This window comes from Dunckerocampus dactyliophorus, chromosome 1, assembly GCF_027744805.1.
Source record: "Dunckerocampus dactyliophorus isolate RoL2022-P2 chromosome 1, RoL_Ddac_1.1, whole genome shotgun sequence".
NCBI lineage: Eukaryota > Metazoa > Chordata > Actinopteri > Syngnathiformes > Syngnathidae > Dunckerocampus > Dunckerocampus dactyliophorus.
Genome location: NC_072819.1, coordinates 33,200,282 through 33,226,881, shown reverse-complemented (window position 1 = coordinate 33,226,881; position 26,600 = coordinate 33,200,282). Strand labels below are relative to the sequence as shown.

The 26,600-nt window shown below is 39.9% G+C and overlaps 2 protein-coding genes across 3 annotated transcripts in view; one reads left to right on the top strand and one right to left on the bottom strand.

The window, feature by feature from the left end:
• The window catches only part of LOC129186768 (putative helicase mov-10-B.1), a 22,273-nt gene extending 12,606 nt beyond the window's left edge, over positions 1–9,667 (top strand). Inside the window, exons 8-23 of one of the 2 annotated variants that reach the window (XM_054785495.1) lie at positions 378–555; positions 1,079–1,221; positions 1,294–1,458; positions 2,704–2,816; positions 2,884–3,080; positions 3,402–3,499; positions 3,752–3,849; positions 3,930–4,028; positions 4,169–4,271; positions 4,350–4,467; positions 5,099–5,290; positions 5,507–5,578; positions 7,160–7,285; positions 8,929–9,017; positions 9,091–9,200; positions 9,284–9,667. In XM_054785495.1, coding sequence (XP_054641470.1) covers positions 378–555; positions 1,079–1,221; positions 1,294–1,458; positions 2,704–2,816; positions 2,884–3,080; positions 3,402–3,499; positions 3,752–3,849; positions 3,930–4,028; positions 4,169–4,271; positions 4,350–4,467; positions 5,099–5,290; positions 5,507–5,578; positions 7,160–7,285; positions 8,929–9,017; positions 9,091–9,200; positions 9,284–9,330 — 1,948 coding nt within the window. In that variant the 3' untranslated portion in view covers positions 9,331–9,667. Of the gene's footprint in view, positions 1–374; positions 556–1,078; positions 1,222–1,293; positions 1,459–2,703; positions 2,817–2,883; positions 3,081–3,401; positions 3,500–3,751; positions 3,850–3,929; positions 4,029–4,168; positions 4,272–4,349; positions 4,468–5,098; positions 5,291–5,506; positions 5,579–7,159; positions 7,286–8,928; positions 9,018–9,090; positions 9,201–9,283 lie in introns of both variants that reach the window. The other variant, XM_054785408.1, reaches the window with a different exon arrangement.
• Positions 9,451–26,600, bottom strand: LOC129189311 (rho-related GTP-binding protein RhoA-D-like). Its single transcript, XM_054790932.1, has 5 exons — positions 26,437–26,600; positions 17,353–17,508; positions 16,373–16,493; positions 11,813–11,943; positions 9,451–11,737 (listed from the first exon to the last, which is right to left on the bottom strand). The coding sequence occupies exons 2-5, from the start codon at positions 17,506–17,508 to the stop codon at positions 11,564–11,566; spliced, it is 582 nt and encodes a 193-aa protein (XP_054646907.1). The 5' UTR covers positions 26,437–26,600; the 3' UTR covers positions 9,451–11,563.

Sequence of the window (26,600 nt, the reverse complement as noted above, 5' to 3'; positions counted from 1 at the left end):
TCCTAACCAATCTGAAACTGAGTGTAGACATTCAGTGCTGTTTATTGATCGAATAAGCAATGCAATAGGACATGCCACACCCGGCCAAGAAAACACACCTGTGAGTCATATGTTCCAATACTTTTGCTCATATGAAAAATGGTTGGGTTCAAACTAAAAATGCTATCTTCTAAGCTGTGCATCCAATCCAGATGTAAATACCTGGAAATAAAACTTGAAATTTTGCTCTCTGGTCTCGTATTTGTCTTTTGATGTCGAACCCAAATACTGTATTTTAAGTCTATAGCAAAAATAAAGGAATTGAACTCATTGTTCCAATATTTCTGGAGGGCACTGTAAGAAGCGTACACATTAATATTTGCCTTTTGTTCTAGAAGAGAAACGCTGGAATGCAGTTTGACTTTTGAGAACTACTCTGACAAGTTCCATCTGATGTTGTATTTGGAGGAGCATCAGATGGAAGTGGACATCAGGCGATACTTCATACCGAACAGTCAAATGAAATTCGCCACCATGGAAAGAGATCGATACAACAAGAAGCTGCTCATTCTGAAGGTTAACTTGTGTGACTTTTATGGGTTATTGTTTATATTTTTGTGTGATAAAAACAAATCTGGAATGTGTTGAATATATGGTGAACTCTTGCAGCTTGAATGCAATCTATTAGGGCAGGCTGTTGTAGATAAATAGATTACAAGAAAATATAATGGAACTGCAATTCTATGTATATAGTATAGCTGTAAGAATAGAAGAGTCACTCTTTTAATGTTCACAATCTTAAAACTCACAATTTGTAAAAAGTAGTTGGTTACTTAAACATTAAAACTGAAGCATGGAGTACATTTTATTTTTGAGTACATCTACTCGTTAACGTTTTTGGTTTTGCCAGATTGGCGTTTCATCAGTCATAGCCTTTGTCTCGTGTTTGATCGCAAAAGCATTCAAGCTCTGAGTGTCCAGTGTGATTAAGACCAACAATACCCCTTTATGCCATAGCAGGCTGTCATTGTCAGTAAGAGAAATATGTTCAAATTGACCTGATATGAGCGACTTTAGACTTACTTGTTTCACCTTCCAGATCCCTGGTCTCTCTGAGAACCGCCCTTCAGTGCTGCGAGGGGATAAGCTGATGGTTTACCCCCAAGAAGAAACATGTGTGAAGTACTGCGGTTATGTCCACAAAGTAGAGAGGGACTCTGTCAAACTGGGATTTCACTCAGAGTAAGATACTTACTTAAACGATCTGACCAGAAACACTTACAGATTTACTTACCTCTGTAAATGTGCGTGCAGTTTGTTGGACAAGTTTATCGACGGCATGAAGTTCAACGTGGAGTTCACAATCAATCGTTTGATGCTGCGTGTGCAGCACAGAGCGGTAGACTTTGCAACCTTTAGAGAGGTGTTATTCCCACAGAGGAGCTACCACTTGAAGATTCCTGAACTTCCCACACTCAGGTGAGATGCACAAATTTCTCCAGAAAAATGGGATTCTTTGTCTTTTCACGGCATGTACTTGGACAAAAGTGAAACAACTTGAAGAATAGATGAATATGTTTTAACAATCCTATTTTTGGGAAGACTTGCTACAATGGTCGAGTGAGTCGGAATGTTTTGTCCATTCATTAAGAACAGAGAGAGAGGGCTTCCTAGCACACAATCTCTGTTCATCCCAAAGGTGTTTGACATGGTTTTGTTCTTCCACACCAAAATTCATCCAAGCATGCCTTTATACCTTACTTTGTGTACTTTACACTTTGACTTTGTTCATTTTAAAACAAGCACAATGCATAAAAGACTTTTTTATTTCAGGTTGAGAATAGATACTTGTACAGCTAATGGTAATTCCTGCAAATGAACAGATCTCATTTGTGCCTTTCTCCACCGTCAAAGAAAATATTCTAAAACACTGAAGATAAACAAATAAACATGGTGGGAGTGCAACAACAGTACCTTTATTTATTTAGTAACACAGAAAGCATGATGAACAAAACTGAAATGTGGTCACTTTTGGCAAATGGGTATATCACCCATCAGAAAAGTGCACATAAAATAGGAACAACATGGCTTGAAAAACAGTAACATGCCAAAATTCTGTTAGCAGCCTAATTTATTGGATTAGAATCCACAGTCGGGATATAAAATTAAATTTCTCCAACAGCCATACCCATTTAAAATGATACGCCATGTTGTTTGTTGTCCCGTGATATTTAAGAAGCTGCTCACACAAGTTGCACTTCACTTTTTTGGGGTCATCTTTTCAGTTTAAGTAGCGGTAGCAATAAATCTACTAAGATACTCACTACTCACTCAGCTCCTTTGGATTGGGTAACTGCAGTTGGTGATTTTATTAATGTGTAGTAAGTATTGGTCTTCTGTTTAAACACGCACGTCATTTTCAATTCTTTATTAACACAAATTAGATGGATTCTGTATCAAAATAGGCTATTTATAGCAAAACAAAGATTCTATGTAAAAATGTATACTCGGCAGCAGCCGTGGTCATCCCCTTGTAGTCAGGATGATACAATCTTGATCACATGACATTTTTTGGGACTCAATGGCAAGATTGATAGTCGAATCAAATCATCAAATATTGTTGTTGATTATTGTAAGACACCATTTATTCTTTCATCCACTGATAAAGTATGTTGGAATGTAAATGTCTGAGATCATCACTATCTTCTCTTATTTGCTGTGTAGATTCTATGACATACAGTTGGAGCGCAACCCAGAGCAGTCTAAAGCCGTGCGTCATATCGTAGCGGGCACCTCTAAACCTGCTCCATACCTGGTGTTTGGACCACCCGGCACTGGTAAAACACAGGTGTTTCTCTCCTGATTTCAGGATGTCCGCTCTCAGATGGTTCTTTGTCCTTTTAGGCAAAACTGTCACTTTGGTTGAGGCCATCAAGCAGATTGTGAAGACACAGCCACATTGCCACATTTTAGCCTGCGCTCCCTCCAACAGTGCTACCGATCTTCTCTGCGAGAAGATTTCAGAACATGTGGATAAGCGTTGTTTGTACCGCATGTACGCCTGTAGCCGTGACCCACAATGTGTCCCTGTGAAACTAAAGGTCAGCGGTGAGAACCAAAAGCTATATTGTATCAGTTGCTGAGGCCATGCTAACAATGTGATGTTTCAATGGCTTGTTCTAACATTTTCTGTTAACATGAGTGACCTCTAGTGGACATCAGAATGTTGTTTTAACATAAATGAGTTAGTTGCGTGGTCTAACATTTTTCTGTTACTTTTAGTGACCTCTAGTGGATATCAGCACGCAGCATCACACTAATACGGAAATTGACTCACTGTGCTGTGTTGTGATTTACGCCTGTTGAATTACTCTGTTTGGTCCAGTCTCTGTGTGTGCACATTCATTGTGGTGACTTCACAGGAATGTTGTAACCTGGAAGGGGAGTGTTACATTTTTCCTCCCAAAGAGGACCTGATGAAGTATAGAGTCATTGTCACCACTCTGATCACTGCTGGAAGGTAGTAAAAGATTCACTTGTTGATGTAAATGACACTAAAATCTATGTGCATTCTTTTTAGATATGCACTCACCAGATGCTTTGTTGGGTACAATTAGTGGTGAAGAACTGTAGTGTTATGACAAACAAAAAAAGAAGCAAACTAAAATAAGCCTTTGATACTGTTGTTATGAATTGGCTCTCACTCATTGTGCAGGTGAACCTAATCAAGAGTTGTTTTATCCTGTCACTATGTACTTTCTGCTCTCTGCAGGCTGGTCACGGGAAATCTCCCCAAAGGTCATTTCACTCACTTTTTTGTGGATGAGGCCGGACATGCCACGGAGACTGAATGTTTAATCCCACTGGCTGGTAAAGAAATGAAGCAGCCGTGAAAGTTCACTGAACTTGCTTCATGTGTTTTGTTTGATTTGTGCCTGATTGTGTTCAAGGGCTGCTGGACCCAAAGTCTGGCCAGGTGGTTCTGGCTGGAGATCACAAGCAGCTTGGACCAATTGTCTCATCTCCCCTTGCTCAAAAATTTGGAATGGGTAAGAGTCTTCAGTGGCATTTTTATGAGGGGGGAAATGCATCCTAATTGTCAGTTGCTAGCCGACTACACAAGTAGGCATGCATTATATTCCGGCACTGTTATATTCACCACTGGTAAAAGGTTCTCTGCTGTTTGCAGGCATTTCCCTCTTGGAAAGAATGATGAAAAGTGTGTCTCTGTACCAGAAGAAGGATGATGTGTTCGACAACAACTTTGTCACCAAATTGCTGTGCAATTACAGGTGTTATTAAGATGGAAATCAGGCTTGTTTTTGCCTTTTTCTGGACTCATCCTTCAGTCATTATTGTTGTCTTGTCAGGTCCCATCCAGCCATTTTGAAAATTCCCAACGAGCTTTTCTATGACGGAGAGCTCCAGGTCTGCGCCAATGAAATGAAACGCAACTACTTCTGCAACTGGGAACACCTGAAAAAAAAGGTAACGCTCCCTTTTCCAGTTAGGACTTTTCTGATACTTTGATTGCTTGCAAAAAAAAGGATAAACAGAGGGAACACTGAAATCCCATATCCCACACTCTGATGAATGAATTCCAGTTGAAAACATTTATTGATCTCATAGTGTAGTGGAAAACTTGCCGCTTGTCATTGAAGGGTGATGGTGGGTCCCACAACCTAACCAGTTGAGAACCACTGTCCTAGCGGATCTCCTTCCAGACCCAGATCTTCCAATACATACAAGAATTTGGATTTAACTTTGTAGTCGAGTGTGCTCTTGAGAGATGTTTCATGAGATAGTTACTCACAACGGATGCAAAAACTCTTCACATGTATGTTCTTGCCTTTTACATCAATGACGTTGAAGTAGTGCCTATGTAAGAGTTCTTTTGTGCCTGGCTGAGGCAGTGAGCAGCTGACAGCTGTGAGATATCGGTGCATAAAGATGTGCCACATCTGACTCTTGGTTATGGTAACAGCGTTGTAACGTTTGAAATAGTAAGTAGACTACTCGTTACTGGAAAACAATGCTGTTACTCTCAACACTGGTACATATAGGTGGAAATCAAAACATCCTGCAAAATAGTGACACTTTCTTTGACATCCTGTGCTAGGACATCCCTGTGATTTTCCATGGGGTGACAGGCATCGATGAACGAGAGGCCACCAGCCCTTCGTTTTTCAACAGAGCGGAGGTGGATGTGCTGATGCACTATGTGAAAAAACTACTGCAGACTGGTGGCAAAAAGGGCATGGCAACCATCTCTCCGAAAGACATCGGCATCATCGCCCCCTACAGGAAACAAGTAACAATTACTTGTAATCTTGTTTAGTATCACAAATACTGTATATGTACAGGAAATACTGTATGTATTATGGGTACTTTTGTAGTTTACTTCACTTTAGCTGATAGTTAATTTGTTATATTAACTTGAGCTTTAACATTAATAAGCGTTCACCATGTTGACTCCTAGTCATATTCTGGAATGTCACGTTTTAAACCAGGATATTTTGTTTCACAGGTGGAGAAAATCCGTCAGGGTCTGAATAAAATTGGGAAAGACTTCAAACACATGGACATGCATGCCCTTAAGGTAATTAAGCAATAAAGGTAACTCAAACCCTACACGGTGCCTGCTACTGGCCCTCTTCAGAGTTGTCATATCCCCCAAAAAATTTAATTATTTGAACAAGTCTTACTTAACTGGTTTGTATATAACATGGCATTTTTTCTTGGGGTGGGTCTTCTTATACAGTAGTGTGAAAAAGTGTTTGCCCCCTTCCTGATTTTTTTTGCATGTTTGACTCACACAAATGTTTCAGATCATCAAACAAATTTAATTATGAAGATAAAACAACTGAAGATAAAATGCAGTTTTTAAATGAAACTTTATTATTAAGGGAGAAAAAAAATCCAGAGCTACATTGCCCTGTAAGAAAAGGCTATTGCCCCCTAAACCTAATAACTGGTTGGGCCACTCTTAGCAGCACCAACTGCAATTAAGCGTTTGCCATAACTTGCAATGAGTCTCTTCCAGCGCTCTGGAGGAATTTTGGCCCACTCACCTTTGCAAAATTGTTGTAATTCAGCCACATTGGAGGGTTTTCCAGCATGAACCGCCTATTTAAGGTCAGGCCACAGCATCTCAATAGGATTCAGGTCAGGACTTTGACTAGCACACTCCAAAGTCTTCATTTTGTTTTTCTTCAGCCATTCAGAGGTGGACTTGCTGGTTTGTTTTGGATCATTGGTTGGAGTTGGTTTCAGCTGAGGTCACAAACAGATGGCCGGACATTCTCCTTCAGGATATTTTTGGCAGACAGCAGAATTCATAGTTCCATTTATCACAGCAAGTCTTCCGGGTCCTGAAGCAGTAAAACAGCCCCAGACCATCACACTACCACCACCATATTTTATTGTTTGTATGATGATCTTTTTCTGAAATCACTTTTTCACACAGAGCCATGTAGGTTTGGATTTTTAATAAGTTTCATTTAAAAACGGCATTTTGTGTTCAGTTGTGTTGTCATTGATATTAATATTTAAATTTGTTTGATCTGAAACATTTCAGTGTGACAAAAATGCACAAAAATAGAAAAAATCAGGAGGTGGTCAGTTTTTCACGCCACTGTATTTGGAATCTAGAGAATTATACGTTGACACACACAAGCGGCAGACTTGATCACCAGAACAGGCTTTTATTGCAGGTTTGAATTTTCTCACAACAGGCACAATAATCCCGAATAAAAACACGGGTAACCCATGGCAAACTGAAACTCTACTCTGAACCCAAGTCGTCACTTCCTGTCTGCACCTCACTTAGCTCTCCTAGGGAACGCATTTACAGCGACACACATGAGCACGAGTCTTATTTACAGCTTACATTATTATGCCTACTATATTGTGTAATACAAGCGCACAGGTGACTACAGGGGTGTTATTTCATGTCTGAAGGGCTCTAATAATTTTGATCATAAACAGGTTTTCTATGCTTTAACCATGAAAACTTTGCGAAAATTCAGTTATCGTGGCCGGGTGCGGAACTGTACTGGTCTTGAAAATGAGGTTTGGTCTCATTCAGGTCAAAACTGTATTTTTTCTTAGATGTTTTCAATTTAAAAATGCCATGTAAGCAATATGCATACATGCAATAATTATGAATTGTTTGTGTCAGGTTGGTTCTGTGGAGGAGTTCCAAGGTCAGGAGAGGAGAGTGGTCTTGGTGTCAGCAGTCCGGAGCAACCGCGAATACACAGAATTTGACAAGAAGTTCAGCCTCGGCTTCATCACCAACGACAAGGTACACTGTGCATAAACACCATATGAACAAAATTCTTGAGATACATCCTTTAATTTGTAGGTTAGTAATACAGTGTACAGCAGTACAATTCTATGTAGAGGTCCACTTTCTTCTTAAGGATGACATTTTTGACTTTGCTGTAAATTGGGTTAACCACTCCATATTTTCTTCTCTTTTTAATGTTAAAGGCTAAATTGTTAAAGGTGTCCAATACATATAGTATTTGACTAGTACAGGGGTTGGCAACCCGTGGCTCCAAACCCGCATGCGGCTCTTTAGCCTCCTTGTTGATTTTTTTTCAAACACCGAATCAGGGCAAATGTGCATTTTCGAAAATAACGTGAAATAACAGACTCACCGCAAGTCCGTGAATGCATCTGGACTGCGTTCAGACTGCTGATTGGATGAGCAAGGGAAGGGGAGGTAAGATAGTGTATAGTGTTAGTCTCACTGGAGCTAAAAAAAAAAAAAAAGTTGTGAAGTTTGACAGCAATTTACTACATATGTAATTAACAAGAGCTTAGCAATATGTTTTATAACGAGAAAGCTCATAAACTATTTGCTCGGAGACCGTTTCACACTAATCGCCGTAGTGGTAGATAGTGTGCCCCATTGTGACTTTGGTGAAAGTGGGGCGGACTGCTCGGCAACAACCGTAGAACAATACAGTCATGGAAAAAATGATTAGACCACCCTTGTTTCTTCAGTTTATTTATCCATTTTAATGCCTACAACTAAAGGTACATTTGTTTGGACAAATATAATGATGATAACAAATATATCTCATAAGAGTTTAATTTAAGAGCTGATATCTAGCAACTTCCATGGTTTTCTTGATAATAACCAAAATCACTTAAATTTGTACATGAATAGCTATAGCACTGTACTGCCAAAAAATGTAACTCTTATGAGCTATTGTTGTTGTTATTGTTATATTTGTCCAAACAAAGGTACCTTTAGTTGTATCAGGCATTAAAATGAACAAGAAACTGAAGAAACAAGGGTGGTCTAATCATTTTTTCCATGACTGTACATGCCTTCACTTTTATCTCCAAATACCAGAAAAGTCTCCCAAAGTCGTCAGGAAAAGACCTTACATTTGTCGCCAGTCACTCTTGAGAAAATAAGTTTGGAAAGTCATTAGATTTTGTGAGAAAATTGCCAAGTTGGCAACACCGGGCTGGACATGAGATTGGACGGAGGAGTGGAGCCGTTCACATTGATGCCAATTCAGCGCAGGCGTAAACGGTATTGAGCAAACACCACTGATATGCAGATATGTGAACTTCGATTGGCTTTTTTACGTTAAAGTTGGCAACATTTTCTTTTTATTTGACACAAATAAGAGAACCGCTCAAAAAGACTTGCAGAGTTCACAGTTCAAATTATTTCAGAGTAGGCCTACACAGGCACACTTACATTTGTTGAGGTTTGTTGTTGTAACAGGAAACATTTAAAAACGATTACACAGCTTATAAACTTGTAAAAACTGTAATGTTTTGTGGCTCCAGACTTTTTTTTTCTTTACGGGAAGAGGAGGAAAAATGGCTCTTTTGATGGTAAAGGTTGCCAAGCCCTGGTCTAGTGAGTGCACAAAATCTGATAAAAAAAAAAAAAATGTAACACTTAACATCCTTGACCAGAGGTTCAATGTGGCTCTGACTCGAGCTCAAGCCCTGCTGATTGTGGTGGGAAACCCGTTTGTGCTCCATGTTGATCCAGTATGGAAATGGTACGTGTCACATCCTAAGCACGCACATTTTAAAGAAAAAAACACAACCAAATATTGTCTCCTTACCCTACAGCTTCATCAATTACTGTAGAGATTCAGGGGTCTACGAATATGAGCATGCAGAGGAAGATGATGATGTGGTGGCAAGGCTTTCAGCTCTTTTTATGAAGATTGAGTTACAAGGTGACGCACCCCCTCAACTCCTCACTCTGTAGAGTTGTATTTTTTTTAAACAGATGTTAACACAGTTTGTCCTCTCTCTTCAGTGGAGAGTGACTCTCACCAGCTTCATTTGCCCCAAGTGGAGGAGTGAGGAAAGATGACGTCTGAATGTGAACTCCGCACCAGGGACCAGAAAATTACAACGCACCAATTTTAATAAATTAATCAGAAAATGCAACACAACCTTCACATGACAATAATTAGTTCAGACTTCTCTTTAAAAAAAACTTTTATTAGTGTTGAAGGATGGCGGGATCATTCACTTTTTGTAAATCGTAAAGGTAACCTCTGGAGGGCACAAGAACCCTAAGTTCTTGGGAAATACAACTCAGAGGAGTGAACCATAAATGAAAAGTATAACATTAGGAAAACCACCAAAGCATGTACATGTGTTGGAATTAAAAGTTCAAGAGTTGATACAATATGAATTCCAATTTTACATCCACTTCTTTATTTCTATTACATCATTCACATGTGTACACTCCTGATCAAAATCTTAAGAACAGTTGAAAAATTGTTAGAATTTGCATTTTGCACATTTGGATCTTAATGAGGTTTTAAGTAGAGCTACAATACGTAAAAACAAGAAGAGGGAGTGAGACATTTAGATTTTGCCAGGGAGCATCAAACATGGGACATTGAAGGTGGAAAAAAGGTTTTATTCTTTGATGAGAAAAAATGTAACGACGGTCCAGATGGCTTCCATCGTTACTGGCATGACAAGGAGATCCCACCTGAGCTGTTTTCTACCCGGCACAGTAGAGGGGCAGTCCCATCATGATCTGGGGTGCTTTTTCATTCAGTGGAGCACTGGAGCTTCAGGTGGTGCAGGGTCATCAAACGACAAACGCTTACGTGCAGATGTTGCAGCGGGCATCCCTCATGACTGAGGGCCCTCGTCTGTGTGGTAACAGCTGGGTTTTTCAACAGGACAACGCTGCAGTTCACAATGCTCGCTTGTCCAAGGACTTCTTCAGGGAGAATAACATCACTCTTTTGGACCATCCTGCATGTTCCCCTCATTTAAATGCCATAGAGAACATTTGGGGATGGATGGCAAGGGAAGTTTATAAAAATGACCATCAGTTCCAGACAGTCGATGCTCTTCGTGAAGCCATCTTCACCACTTGGAGCAATGTTCCCACTAGCCTCCTGGAAACACTCGCATCAAGCATGCCCAAAGCAATTTTTTAATTGATTAACAAGAACGGTGGAGCTACTCATTACTGAGTCCTACTGAGAAAATGTTTTGTTCTGGTTTGGAGAGTTATTTTTTCAGTGATGGTCTTAAACTTTTCTATTTGTTTGTTTTCAATAAATAACTTTTCAAACTGTTATTTGTCTCACTCCCCTTATTGCTTTTTGCATATTGTAGCTCTACCTTAAAATCTCAGTAAGATCCAAATGTGCAAAATGAAAATTCTAGCAATTTTTCAACTGGTCTTAAGATTTTGATCAGGTGTATATATAAATCAACCATGTCAAGGGAATGTTTCCAGCGTCATTATTCAAAATGAGGATGGCATGTTCATTATGTGCACTGTTGGAGTCGTCAGTTGAAGGTATTATAACACACCACATGAGTATTAGGGTATCTTTGTGCATGTTTTGAGCCTTGTACATTTGTCTTTAGTAAGAGTGACACCATGATGTATGCATCCTGCATTTTAGTGATAGGCAGGCGTGACATTTTAGAGGAAGATTAATGCTGTTTAGTCAGTGTGTGTGTGGTTAGGGCGAGATATCGTAAGCATTGTATCTGTTACAATGGCCCACTGTCTCCACTCCAGTGCCTGTTATCACCACATGCTACAATACTTGCTTCAAATGGTGCAGCTTTCACTGTCACGCAGATTCGAAATGCAGAAAACGTAATGGAAAACACCTCTACGCAACAAATGCCTGAAAGCTTGAGTAACACAAATGGCATGTTCATTTAAAGAAAAACAGATGTTAAGAACTCAAATGAAAAAGAGGAATCTATCACCACTCATTTCAGAGGCAGATGAGATGTATTTGTAAAGTAAATGCACATATAAATACAAACATTGGAAGGAGGAAGGCGGAGGTCCTTCACATCAACAGGCTGGTGTGCCAGAGAAGGGAAGAAAAGAAACAGAGAAGTTAACAGTGAGAAGCAAAGGAAAAGTCCTACAAAGGCTGATTTGTTTTGCTGTTGTGTCAAGTCTTTAATATTCATCAGTGGCGTAGCTGCATCGTCCATGGAAGCCACTGATGTTTTCCACCTTTGCTCTATCTGCAGTGTGGTAGTGGAGAGCCCTTCCTCGGGTGCTGACTGGCCATTTGGCACACGAGCTGTCCTTTTACAGGAGCTGGCATACGCTCCTCTTCTTGCGCTTGCGAACCTGCAGCGCCGCTCTGGTGGCCATCTCAAATACCTCCCGCACGCCGTCCTTTGTCTTGGCCGAGCACTCCAGGTAGCTAAAGGCACTGATGCGGTTGGCCATGTCTCTGCCTTCGTCTGACTTGACTGGTTCCTGCAGATTTTAACACGACAGATAAATTAGAACTATGCTGTGGTTATGTTGGTGTATTTAACAGTTGGGACGCGCCTGTTTCATCTTGGCCAGCTCTCTGCGTGTGTTTTCGTCATTCCTGAGGTCCTTCTTGTTACCCACCAGTATGATGGGAACGTTGGGACAAAAGTGTTTCACTTCAGGTGTCCATTTCTCCGGAATGTTCTCTTTGAGAAGGCAGAATCAACATTGTACAGAATGGAATACCAACACAGCGCGGGAAAGAACACACTGGCTCAAGACACTTCATAAATACATACAATTAGTAAATTTACAATACAGTTCAGAGAAATGCAATAAAGCGTCACATGAATCATTAATAGTAATGAATAGGGGTGTCACGAGATCTCACAAGAGTAAAACGTGACGAGATTTCTCGTTTTGAGAAAAGGTCTCTCGCAAGGACAGGAACCAGAAGCCAATCAGACTGAACTATGGCATCACTACTATGAATAATACAGTAATAGGAAGTGGCACTGCGCAAGGCATTATTGGAACCGAATATTAAGTGCTTTACGCACACAATTAACCTTGCAATCCAACCTGCCTGGTGTCATCAGCGTGTGGCTGTTTTTCCCCATTGGAGTTAAAAAGCTGCCGCCTTGTTAATTTTCAAGCAAAAGTTGTAGTGTCATTGTAGCAACTCAAAATGATTCTCAGTAGTTTGTGTGGCCCCCACGTGCTTGTACGCATGCCTGACGTCGGGGCATGCTCCTAATGAGACTTTGGATGGTGTCCTGGGGGATCTCCCAGATCTGGACCAGGGCATCACTGCGGTACCTGGATGCATGGAGGAGATTCCAGGAGACAGGTAGTTACTCCAGGAGAGCTGGACAGGGCCGTAGAAGGTCCTTCAACCCTCAGCAGGATCGGTATCTGCTCCTTTGTGTAAGGAGGAACAGGATGAGCACTGCCAGAGCCCTACAAAATGACCTCCAGCAGGCCACTGGTGTGAATGTTTCTGACCAAACAATCAGAAACAGGCTCCATGAGGGTGGCCTGAGGGCCCGACGTCCTGTAGTGGGCCCTGTGCTCACTGCCCAGCACCGTAGAGCTCGATTGCCATTTGCCATAGACCACCAGAGTTGGCAACTACACCACTGGTGCCCTGTGCTCTTCACTGATGAGAGCAAGTTCAACCTGAGCACATGCAACAGACATGAAAAGGGTCTGGAGATGTCGTGGAGAACGTTATGCTGCCTGCAACATCATTCAGCATGACCGGTTTGGTGGTGGGTCGGTGATGGTCTGGGGAGGCATATCCCTGGAAGGACGCACAGACCTCTACAGGTTAGATAATGGCACCCTGACTGCTATTAGGTATCGGGATGAAATCCTTGGACCCATTGTCAGAACCTACGCTGGTGCAGTGGGACCTGGGTTCCTCCTGGTCCACGACAATGCCCGACCTCATGTGGATAGTGTATGCAGGTAGTTCCTGGAGGATGAAGGAATTCATACCATTGACTGGCCCCCACGTTCACCTGACCTAAACCCAATAGAACACCTCTGGGACATTATGTTTAGGTCCATCCGGCGCCGCCAGGTACCTCCTCAGACTGTCCAGGAGCTCATTGATGCCCTGGTCCAGATCTGGGAGATCCCCCAGGACACCATCCGTAGTCTCATTAGGAGCATGCCCCGACGTTGTCAGGCATGCGTACAAGCATGTGGGGGCCACACAAACTACTGAGAATCATTTTGAGTTGCTACAATGACATTTTAGCTAAATGGACCAGTGTGCTGCATCATTTTTTCACTTTCATTTTTGGGGTGTCTTTGATTTCCCCCCTCTATAGGGTGATCATTTTCATTTCTATCAAATGATGTGGCATCATTTTGTTACTAATACATCACCCACTTATTATCAGGAAAGATATTCAAGATCATTTTCCCCCCAGTTTAGATCTGATGTGTTTTTGAAGTGTTCCTCAAATTTTTTTGAGCAGTATATATATATACATATACATATAGTGCAGGGGGGAGCTTGGACAGGAAGTACTGCTCTAATCGCTGCTGGTTTATACACTAGGTCCCCAACTTACGAACATCCGACTAGGGAACACTCACGGATACGAACACAAGCCGACTGGTCTATATTTTATTTTATTTTGCCTTGTAGTCGCTCAATCAGTGTTTATACTGCTACTGTACATGCTTGACCAGTAGAGGGCACTGTGGCACTGCTAATGGGACCAACAGAGGAAGAGTTTGAAGCTGGGGAGATAAAGCTAAATGGAAAGCTAAATTGTAGCAACCCGGACAGATCGTGTGATTAAAGTTTATGAAGAGTTAATAGGCCTGCTTACAGAACACTACCTCTTTTAGAAGAGTCTAACGACTCCTGTCCTGTCCTTTTTTCCCAATAACTCCTCCTCCAACTCCACCACAACGACGTATGCTCGACCACTCCTCTTCAAAGGTAAATAACATTTATCATTACGTATTATTATATCACTTTTATTATTGTTTTTTTCATTAATTATCCTCGTTTAATATTACTACTGCATCCAAACTCATATTTACATACATACGCATATACTGTATATGTTTACACGCATATGTAGTATATGTACATGTAGTACCTATATCATTGGTAATATTACCTTTTCCCCTACTTAAGAACAATTCGATATAAGAACGGTCGTCTGGAACCAATTGTGTTCGTAAGTTGGGGATCTAGTGTACTAGGCACCGTCAATAAATTACTATTACGTTGGAGCGAGTTTGTTTAAAAAAAAAAAAAAAAAATTCTAAATCACACCACAATTTGATCTATAACCATGTAAAATGATTAGTCCTAACCTAAACGTATTTTGCATGGCCATTTTTCCAATTTATCTTTTATTGGAAGGACTTTTATTGGATGAGGGACGTGACTCTCAGAGGTTTGTTACAAAAGCCAAACACTATTGTTGGTCATGCTGTGTCATAAAAAAAGTAAATTCAGCAATACTTTGGTTGCATTATTTTTAATGCCTTGAAGAGCTATTTTAATAACCACATTCAATTCCACAAATTCATGTTTATAACAAAAGCTTATTATTAAATTGTTGTTTTTTTTTTTTTTTTTTTTTTTTTTTTTTTTAAAAGGATCAGTAACAGATCGTACCGGCAAGACCAGGGGTTGGCAACCCAAGGCTCCGGAGCCCTTCAGCCTCCTTGATGCGGCTCCCTTCGACGAGCGCGGTGATTTTTATCAACACCGAAATAAGGAAAATGTGCATTCTCGAAAATAATGTGAAATATCCGATGCGCCGCAAGTCTGTGAACGCATCTCGACTGCATTCTGACTGCTGATGGGATGCGCAAGGGAGGGGAACCTAGTGAGTCTCACTACGCGGGAGTACCCGGAGAAAACCCACGCATGCACAGGGAGAAATACAAACACATAGATGCCCAACGCAGATTCAAACCTAAATCTTCCCAATCTGCTGACTGTGTGGCCAACATGCTAACCACTAGGCCACCGTGCGGCCTCTTTAAATATATCCATCCATCCATTTTCTACACCGCTTCATCCTCATTAGGGTTGCGGAGGCATGCTGGGGCCTATCCCAGCTGACTTCGGGCGACAGGCGGGGTACACCCTGGACTGGTCGCCAGCCAATTGCAGGGCACATATAGACAAACAACCATTCACACTCACATTCATACCTATGGACAACTTAGAGTCGCCAATTAACCTAACATGCATGTTTTTGGGAATGTGGGAGGAAGCCGGAGTGCCCGGAGAAAACACACGCGCACACGGGGAGAACATGCAAACTCCACACAGAAATGCCCAGGGGAGAATCGAACCCAGGTCTTCCCGATCTGCAGGCTGTTCCTGTATTGGCCAACATGCTAACCACTAGACCACCGTGCGACCCTCTTTAAATATATATGTAACTTTTTTTTTTTTTTTACAATTAAGAATTAAAAAAAAAAAAAATTTGGTCAGCCGGACAGCCCTGACGTAAATAAACAAAGTCAAGTAGATAAGACAAAAACACTGAGCGGGCTGTTCAACTACAAGCTGGAACTATTAATGCCGACACCCCTATTGAAAAGCCATCATTTCAAGAAATGCTGCAAATGTTTGACAGTACAAATTGCTTGTGAGAAAACACACGTCACAAACGCCAATTCTGCAACTTTACAGAGTGAAAGATGACATATTATTTTATTTCATTATTATGATATTATTATATACTATCATAACAGTGGTTTATTTTGTCTCAAAAATGTTGACAATAATATTTATTTTGTGGGACAATAAAAGCACCTGCATTATTTTGTGACTGTTAAATTAAAAAGTTTGTATTTCCAGTCAAATTTTTTCATTGTACTTAAAAAAAAAAAAAAATTATGTTCAAATCTTGTCTCATTTTCGTGGACACAATCTCGTGCATCGTTTCGTCTTGTGAGATGGGTCTCTCGTGGGACCCCTACTAATGAATAGTTAGCACTATTTAAATTTTTATAGAGGAACAATTTCTGTTACATCTTACTGTGCTGACAAAGCAGCATTCCTTGTGTCGGGAAATTAGAGTTGCCGAGATGGAGTTTTAACAGCATTCTAACAACAGTTTTGTCTCGTGTACATGGCCTTACCAAGACTGTCAGGGCTATCTATGGAGAAGCACATGAGGATAACATCAGTGTCAGGGTAGGAGAGAGGCCTCAATCTGTCGTAGTCTTCCTGACCTGCCGTGTCCCACAGTGCTAGTTCCACCTGCCAGAGAAGGGCAAAAGGAGGTCAGTGCTCTCCAAAGTAGGGAGTCTGAAAACACAGAATCAGTCAATTAAGGGAGGATCATTATCACAGAGATGGTGCCCATGGGTCCTCCTCGTGCTGGTGTCACAGAAGTGGGCATTCTCTGGATAAATGATGCCCCAACTTCAACAAATCTTATTTTAGCAGCACTCAAGGGTCATTCCACACATGATGTAATATATCTTCTACATTCTGCTAAGCTTTACAAATCACAGTTGCAAACTTTTTGGCCAACCGTTGAAATTGCTCCCATGGAGAGTAAATGATATTTACCCTGCATGGAAGATCAGCTGTTCAGCTGGTCTTGTGTGCTCTAGACCTGTTTGTGGTCAAAGTTATTTCCCACTTAAATGAGATAATCATATGTAAAAGGTAAAGTGCCTCCTGCTTTTCAGTACATTATCCAGTAGGTGTCTCCTACACGTTTAGTTCACCACCACGCATGTCTCTGACCTAGTTCAGCTCATTGGTGCTAAATATTGAGCTTAATGAGGTTTAAGCAGTGATATAATAGTTTCAATGTGAACAGCAGCTTAAAGCATTAAACTTTGTATCCAGCTAAACTCCCAAGGGACTCAAGCCAGACTTTGTGGAGCCGGAAGCAGGAACAGGAAAGAGGACATTATTCATCACAAGAGGTGGGGGTGGGGGGGATTTCCCAGCCAGCACAGGAAGGTAGCGCGCATCCATTTCCTGTTATTGACTGTAGTTCAGCTGTGGAATTACAATGAAAAGTCCCAAGGTTTTGCTCATTTTACACATGAATTACCATCAGCCTAGAGTGCTTGTGGTTCACAATGGTACCTGCACCATGTACCTGTTTGCCATCTACTTCAATGTCAGCAATGTAGTTCTCAAACACAGTGGGGACGTAGACCTCTGGAAACTGGTCCTTACTGAAGACGATGAGCAGACAGGTCTTACCACATGCACCATCACCAACTATGACCAACTTCTTCCTGATGGCTGCCATCTGCAAAGACAACACGCTACATTGTGAAGATAAGACATGTAGACGAAAGACCAAACAGTGACTTTTTGAGAATCACACCCTCTTCCCTTTTCCCGTGTGTCTCATCTCAGGGGAATTGGCCTTCCATGGAGAAGTAGTGGGTGAATAAGGAACAGGTGGATATTAATCACAATATCTCACACACAAATACTTTCCATACCCTTCACTTATATCAAAGAAAGGTATTTGTTTCTGGATGTTTCACCATCTATCTACTACAACATGAAAATAAGAGAGTAGGCACCAGGTGATGAGAAAATACTGGCTTACTGCCATAACCATCAACTTCCTTAAAATGTTTCCAGGTTTATTAAGGGCGCAGGCTCAAACACATTGCATGTATTGCAATCACTCCTCCACAGTTACATTTCACAAACAATAGAAAGCAATAGAAAGACTCCGTTAGTCTACAAAATAAAAATAAACGTGTCGTTTAATTAATGAGGTCACTCCTCCACATGAGTATGGTTGGGAATATAGTGTCGGGCGTCGGTGGGAACCGGGACTAACAATTTTTTAAATTTTTTTTATTTAGAGTCCTGGTTTTGATGCTCGCTTCACAAATAGCCGGGAACACCAACAAAGAAACAGCCAGCGAGCACCAACGAAGAAAGAGTCGGTAAAATGTTTGGCTTACCCTTGTAAAAAAAAAAAAAAAAAAAGCTTTTTTTTTGCAACACAATAACATGCAAAAGAGGGTCAACATCATTAAACACCTCCAGATTCATGGTATGGAAATAAGAATTATCTCGTCTTAAAGCATTACGTCAGACTTCCTCGAAGCAGTCAAACAATAAATGATGACTGCCTCATGCCAATGTAAGTGATGGTTTCAGGGTGCCCGCTGATGTGGAAGTTCGGTGTAAAGAAATGATGGAAGCTACGGTTCTACGAGATAAGTTTATTCACATGCACAGGTAGTCTCTTTTAGCAACAGTCAAGAAACCTTCTCAACCTACACAACAGACTTCCAGCCTTCAAAATATGAGCTCCATCGGCTACATCCTGTTTACTTATAACAAAATAAGGGTGTCATACAAAATAATAGCTTACACCAACATTGAGGCAGCAAATAAAGTATACTGGCAATACGATTAGCCCGTGTACATAGACAAATCCTTTACAAGTTGTTTGATTGTGCATGTTTAAGTGGCTGCAGCATCACACACTCACTAACATATAAACAACTGCATATGTGGAAATTTTTCATTAGCTTTCCAAAAGTAAACATCTTATGTAAAAGTGTCCTCCTGTAGAAAAAAAAAACTTCATAACACCTATATTAAAGTTGAATGGTTTGATATTTTTATACTGGTTGAAAATAGCCCTGTGAGAGAAATTAACAGTAAAGTTGATTTAAAAAAAACAACAAAAAAAGGTCATATCATTAAAAAAAATCATGGAGAAGTTCAGACATTTCATCCAAAAAGACATCTGGTCAGTGCCCTCATTTAAACCATGCAAACTTTTATATCCCTTACTCTTAAAAACATCAGAATCGAGAGTCGTTAGGAACCGGAATTGAAACGAGGAATCGGAATTGCTCAAATTCAAACGATTCCCACCCTACACAAGATACCAATACTGATATACGCAATACCAATAGCAGAGAAGAAATTGTAAAGGGAATTTTAACACATGCACACGTACAGTTTGAACTGTAAATAGTTCATGGTGTTTTATTTGTAAATACATTTTAATTTTGATGGAAAACAACCCTTTTTATTTGTATTGTTTATGTTGTTGAGATAATTGAGCTGTCAAAAAAGGAAAATAAATTGTGTCCATCCATCCATTTTCCTCCGCTTATCCGGGTCCGGGTCGCAGGGGCAGCAGTCTCAGTGGGGAAGCCCAGACTTCCCGGTCTCCGGCCACCTCCTCCAGCCCCACCGGGAAGACACAAAGGCGTTCCCAGGCTAGCTGTGAGACACAATCCTGCCAAACTAAGAGAACCCCACTAGCTTCCATTCACGTTCCATAACAGAGGAGTTTCCAAGGTTTTTTGCTGCCGCTACGACATGTTTGGTAGTGTTTCTGCGGTCCCCATGGTAAGCAACCAGCAGTTAAGAGAGGAACTTCCAGTGCAAGCTCCCTACACCATGACGCAGCAGTCGGGGCACAGTGAGAGGGAACAACTGCTGTAGCTACGGAGCCGAATATCCAAGGCGAAACTAACTTCAACATGGTACACCGCAGACATGTCTGCATGGTGGTGTTGCGTTTTCTTGTTTTGTGGGTGGCGCGAGTCGAGTGGCAACCAGCTTTAAGGCGCATTACTGCAACTACCATGTTGGAGTGAGGCTCAAAACGACAACCGGATCTCGTGGCAGAAGCCGATGTCATGCGAGCTTCACAAATACAGAGAATCGGCAGCCCAACACAAAGTTGCCCACAGGCTGAAAAAATGTAAGCACTCCTGTGTTATATAGATACATGTATAGCCTATTATTTACATGTTGACCACACTTAATTTGTAATAAAATATATATCAGATGCCATAAAAACGTTTCACTACACTTTTGAAAAACATGAACTGGAATCACCTGTCTGCCCTGTGGGCACCTGACAGATAAGGAGTGGAACAAACGTTCTACAAGTTAATTAATGCATTTGTTGTTCAAGCCTGTGGAAACGACCCTAATGTTGACATTATTACCGACAGGAAATTTAAATAAAAAAAAATATATTTAAAAAACTCCTGCCACAGCAAAACAGCAGCATCACGACACAGCGGCGGCAGTCCACCTCCCTGTACTGTATACAAGAAATTATAAGGATTATGCAAAAGACAATGCAGTCAAGGCAACATATTAAAAAGCTTTCATTAACGGCATATTTTCCAATTCATTGTGAAATAGTAGTTTAACAAACAAACTTGGAGAAAACACACATTTCTGGAGTAGAGTTCATGACGCCATGCACAGCCATGAAACAACTGACTTTTTTTTTCACTCTACATGTAAACTTACTGTTGATGCACTATACTGCTGATGGGGATGTCATACAACTTCATGTCAACAAATCCAAACTATCCCTTCAAAATATCATCTCGTCTTGTGAATCAAACATTGTGTATCATGACATCCCTAGTATGCAGTGCTACCCACAAGGAACTGGGGAAAAAGGCCTTTCAGTTCTTTGGCCTCTCAGACTGGAATCAGCTCCAGAGTAAATTGTTGAGAGCTGGTCTGTCTGAACAATTTTTTTTTTTTTTTTTTAAATCTTGATTACAAAATTTGGAGAAAAGCTGTGGTTAACGTAAATGTTTTTATCTAACTGTGTGATACACTAATTTGTGCACGTTAACTGTTCCCTGTCTGTAATATGTTAAATGTTTTATGTTTTGCTGCTGCTAGGTCACTCTTGTAAAATAGATTTTTCATCTCTAAGAGTTTTAATCCGGTTACATGTCAATAATAATAAGAAGAAGAAATAAGAAGAAGAAGAAGAAGTAGAAGAAAAAGAACAAGAACAAAAACAATGATAACAATAGCACCAACACCAACAGTAGTCCCAAACATGTCTGAACAATTTTTAGACAAAAACAACTGCACATCACTTTTAAAGTCAACCTAAAGTTATGAATGGTAGTATTTAAATAGTGAAAGCAGCACAATACATTCCACAATGATTAACAACAAGTCAACGAACACTCACACACGACCCAGTGTGACTGTGTAGAAATGTAGGACGACATAAGATATGAGGAATGTCTAACCCACCTTTAACACACTGCCCTATCATGGTCAACCCTACACTCCACATGTGTCACAACCAGAACAGTACAGTGGGGAATTGTACTTATATTGAGAATTACAATGTTTAGTAAATAAGTACAATTTGGAAGATGCAACAATGTTTTGTTTTTACTTTGTCAGCCCCAATTCAACTCTGCTAAATGGTGAATAGAACGGTAACAGACAAGAAATATTCCAAAGACGTTTAGGCTCCAATTTTAGCATTTAAAAACAAACAAGTACATAGCTGACAGTTTGGGATCAGGGAGAGACCAGCATTTTAAGTCAGAGAACCTGGCTAGTGCCCAAAATGGGACAGAGCCATTGAGACTAAGTCTAATTTATCATGACTACATACAATCTCTGCTCTGGAGAAATATCCCACAGAAATGTTCCGGTCTTCAGGGTGTCTTTTAACATACAAATTATGAGTAAAAGTATAAACAAACATTACTTCAAGATGGAGTGACTTGGAAAATAAGGGTGGCTGTTATTTTTTTATACAACCATCTGTTTATTGTATCTTTAATGGTTGCTAAACTCAGTGCTAACCAGTAGTAGAACATGCACCGTGTATAATAGATGCTATGTAATCTGATTGAAATGCTGTTGAATCAATGAACAGAAATATGAATGAATTGTGTCATGATCTTTGACATTTTGAACTGAAATGTGAATTATTGAAAACTTGTTTACCAGTAAACTTTTTGACAATATGAAATATTGATGCATGTTTTCTGGCCTTTACAGGTCAGGGTTTTTTTTGCACCCAAAACGAACTGGATTTCATTCCTTCATAACAAAGGGGTGAGCTTGTAGGACAGTTTTTTTTCTTCACTATAAATGGACTAAGGATCTTTTCCCAAGAGAGAGAAACCCCTGAAATGAACTGATTAATGAACGTTTAACAACAAGACTCAAGAAACGCTGTGATTTTCTGTTTATTAAATCACTGTTTGTTTTTTTTCCCTGGCTGTTTGTTAGATTTTCTTCCACTTACCCCTTTTCCAAAACATTTATAATATAGCATTTCATCTAAGCTTACTCTTTGTTTGCCTGCTTCATTCACACCAGTTAGACTCCCTCAAGAACCGTTTCTTCTGTGTGCAGTCAAATATAGTATATATAACGCTAAAAATAACCACAAGTTACACTATGCACAATGTGAATTCAAGAAACAAAACGGTTGATTATCTAAAAAACCTCTTTAAAATGGAAGTGGTTTGGTTTTGATAGAGCAGAAGTAGTACAGACGTGTGGCGTAGCCAAGCGACTCAACCATGTATTAGCCTCAAAGTCCACTACATACTCTTTGACTCGACTTTGAAGTTGTCCTGTCTCCAGACAAGTTTTTTCCCGGAGGAACACAGAGGTAAAAACATCGCAAGTGAGTGGAAGGAGTTTCTCCAGGAATGGGACTTCAATGAGAACAAACAAGTGTTTATAACTACTGTCAGTGCTGTGAAAGCTGCTGCCCTGAACAACTGGAATATACTGGTTTGCTTTGGACACTATCTACACAGTGCCATATGTAAGCTTACTTTTAATTTAATTATATGGGTTATGCTTGTATCTTCTAAAAATGTTTAACTAAACAATACATCTGTTCAATTTAAAGTATTTTTGAGTTGCTGACATTTTTAAATTTCCCCTTAATCCGGGCACTCCTTCATATTTTGCTCTTTTGTTAATAGCTGAGGATTTGAGCTAGCTACAGGATAGCTAAAAGGTTTGTTATAAAAAAGATTATATTTTACTTTTTCTATCTTTCAAAAAGAGAATGGCGTACTTTATTTTAGAAGCTATTTTTAGATTTTTTATGTGCATCTTGCATGAAGCTTTAAAATTTCAATAAACGTCCTTAGTACAAGTATTTATTTTAATAAAACAAATTGACATGCATATTTGGCTTTGATTTTGTTTTATGACTGTAAGAACTGACTGATAAGTGCTATTTGCTTAAAAAAATATTGGGCTGTATATTGTATGTCGATATTCAACCTAAATATATCAGGATTTGAGTTTAGGTCCATATTGCCCAGCCCTAAGTCATAGTATTTATTATTTTGCTTCTTTTCCAGTAAATAGTTGCAGTCTGGGATGGATAAATTCATCCACAGAAGCACCACCAGACCCAAGAAAATACAGTTTGTTGCTATGCACCATGTGAATTGAACAAATAAATCAGTTGATTATCTAAAAAATGAAACCAATTGGTTGTTCATTATTTAGTGAAATGTTTTATTTTCTCTTCTGTGTTTATAATTGCTCTTTAACCAAGCAAAAATATGTTTTATGTAGAGATGCTACAATCAGGATTTTATGCTGCTGATCATCCTCCAGAAATGAAATTGTCATATACAGATCACATGGGTTAATTAAACATTTTTCAACTTATTTACAATGAGTTCTGTTGGACAAGGGCAAAGAAGCCAAAAACGTGCCACTTCCACACGAAATAGGAGAACTTCTTTTCACCCATTTCATACATGCCACGGCTGACTCTGATGCTAATCTAATGTTATGTCTCAATGATGGAACACTACTGATGCCTAGTGACCACAATACTACATATACCTTTGTCTTTCAATATTGTTTGACTAATAATACGCCATAGTCAATCACAAAACAGCGATCATAGATTAATTGATGTTTTTTTTTTTTTTTTTTTTTTTAGAAACTGCGATAGAGCGAGGGAGCAATAATCGAACCGGGATATTGCAAGGGACAACTGTATATTATTGAATACATCTTAGGGAAGAACAGAACCCTCAGATTGAATCCACTAATATATTTTATGTGTTACTTGTACAATACGATGTGTTTGTAAAAAAAAAAAAAAAAAAAAAAGGAAGAAAAACACATACCATAGCACAAGTAACAAACATACAGTATACACATACCTCACAATTCGATGCGATGACAAAACGATTCCCGATGCATCTTTTTTGTGATCAATAGTTTGTCTGTTTTTCATGCATAATTCTTTTCTTTATATAATTTATTTTTACTCACTGTGTACTACTAAAACAAATATTTTAATGATCCACACTTAAAATAAACATGGAAGAGATTAATTTACTTCCATTATCTTTCAATAATTGGAAGGTTACATCTACCAACATATTTCCCATTGCACAGAACCAGAAGGAAAAGTAAAGTGCACCAGTAGCAGCATGTATAAAATTAACCAACTTCAGCATATTGAGTAACCAACATAAAAAATATTTTGCCATTATTCACAAATAAAGAATAGACTTCTGGATTCAAACTAAAATCCTGACCATAGAATCGCTGACAAAATAATATTTTTGCTATATAGCAAAGTCAAAAACAACTTTCATACAAAATCTAGATTTCTGTACCAAACAAGGATAATGCTTGCAGATGTCAGTATATTATGAATATACGAAAAAAACTAGGCTGCCCTTATTCACAATTGCAGTGTCAGTGAAATAACGTTGCGATGGGACGTTGTATCTGGGTTCCAAAGTATGAAACAAAGCACGAAAGCCCTGCGTCTCAACAACCGAATACAGCCAAAAATCCTTCGTAATTAAAGTTGCGATTGACTTTGTGATTCATTTCACCTTTTCCGAGTTGGGTGGAAAATTAGTTATCAGCTGTTTGATAGTTCTCTGGTTGGCAGCAACTTCAGCTGGCTGTTTTTCCTCCTGGTTCGAGTGGAAATGTGCTATGTGGTTTCTCATATTTGTCGTGTTCCCAAAATATTTTAAACTTGTATGACAAAGATTGCCTATTGTCTGGGTCTTGTCCAGCATATTTTTTACCTTGAACTAGGTGACAGCCAAAGTGCTTCCAGACGCTCGCTTTAAATCCAGCGGGTGCGGTTCGGAATTTACGCTCAGTCATTTTGGTATCGTCTTACACGTGCACCATTAACTGTCCGGGCGGCACTTCCGCTTCCCGTCTTTTTTTTTTGTTCTGTCAACATCGATTATTGACATTTATGAATCGATTAATAATTGTCAATGTCCGCATCGCAATGTATCTAAGAATCGATTATTTCCCACACCCCGAAACAGTATCCTCAAAGTTTTTAAGGACGTTCAGTGACGTATGGGTGATTAGTTGCCAAGTCCTGCCTGTGGGTGGCTGTACTTGTCAGTGCCCTAAACTTCAGGGGTCAAACCACCTTGTAGCTCAGGCAACAGAGTAGGTGTGAATGTTTTGCCAAATGTTCACCCCATTGTGTACAGCAATTCAGAGGCAGAGGAATTACACTGAGGTGTCCTAATTTTTCACATGACTGTAAATTTAATAGGTTTGCTGTGACATAGAACTCAGAGGTTTCCTATATGCATATTACATTTTTTAGATCCCTATTTCCCAACTCATGAAGCCAAACATGGCCAGATTAACACATATTTGACAGTGGCACTCAAAACCGAGTATTATTTTTCTAATAAGGTCTTATATTGGAGTTGGTGCATTTATTTGCTCCAGTGAGCGTGAGCTTCTTTCTTTGGGATTGTATACTTTTAGCATGACATATCTTTACAGTTTTTGCTTGGATTCAAATACATGCATTTTTGCTATGGGTAACATGCTGAGGCACAGAAAAGAAAGTCTGGAAACATAAAGGTCTGCTTCGCTAGAGCCAAGCAGCACAACAAGGGTGTGGTGGCTCAGATTCCTCGGGAGAAACAATTTAAGAACATTTCAAACTGGCCCAACGGTCCACACGCTCAATTCCTTGGCCATCGGATAATTCATGGCATTACAAAACAGAGACACATTTTACTGGGGAAGTCGGATTTTCAAACCACCACAACCTTTTGGCACCATCGTAGCTTGATCCTCCAAACTTCATCATCAGTGACGTCATCATATAAGGCACATCGTGCTCGTTTCATGGGTGGGTTCAAGGTACTAAGCTGTTTGAACGTGCAGCCTAAGAGAAAACACCTTACGGTATGAGAGGTGACGTATTTAACATCACTTCGAAGAAGCCCCTAAAACATGTGTTACGTATAGATGGAAACTTCGGGGAAAAGTAACATGTTTCAACAAGTCAGCGAGCTACTGCTGCTAGCTAGCTAGAGAGCAGTTTTAACTTTGATCTCAAACTCACTTTTTTGTCTGTATAAGTTATTGGGCTTTTTGAGTGATGATTTTTTGTTTCACCTACCTTCGCCGAAGAAGACTTTCAAATACGGAGGACCTCCGTGTTTCCTTCCCACAATCGCCCTTGGCTTGGCGTAGCAGCAGCGGTGTGCATGAAACTGCCCAGAAGGAATCAGACGCATACCCTCCCCTATTGCTGCATTCAGGTACTACTTGTAAACTTTAACA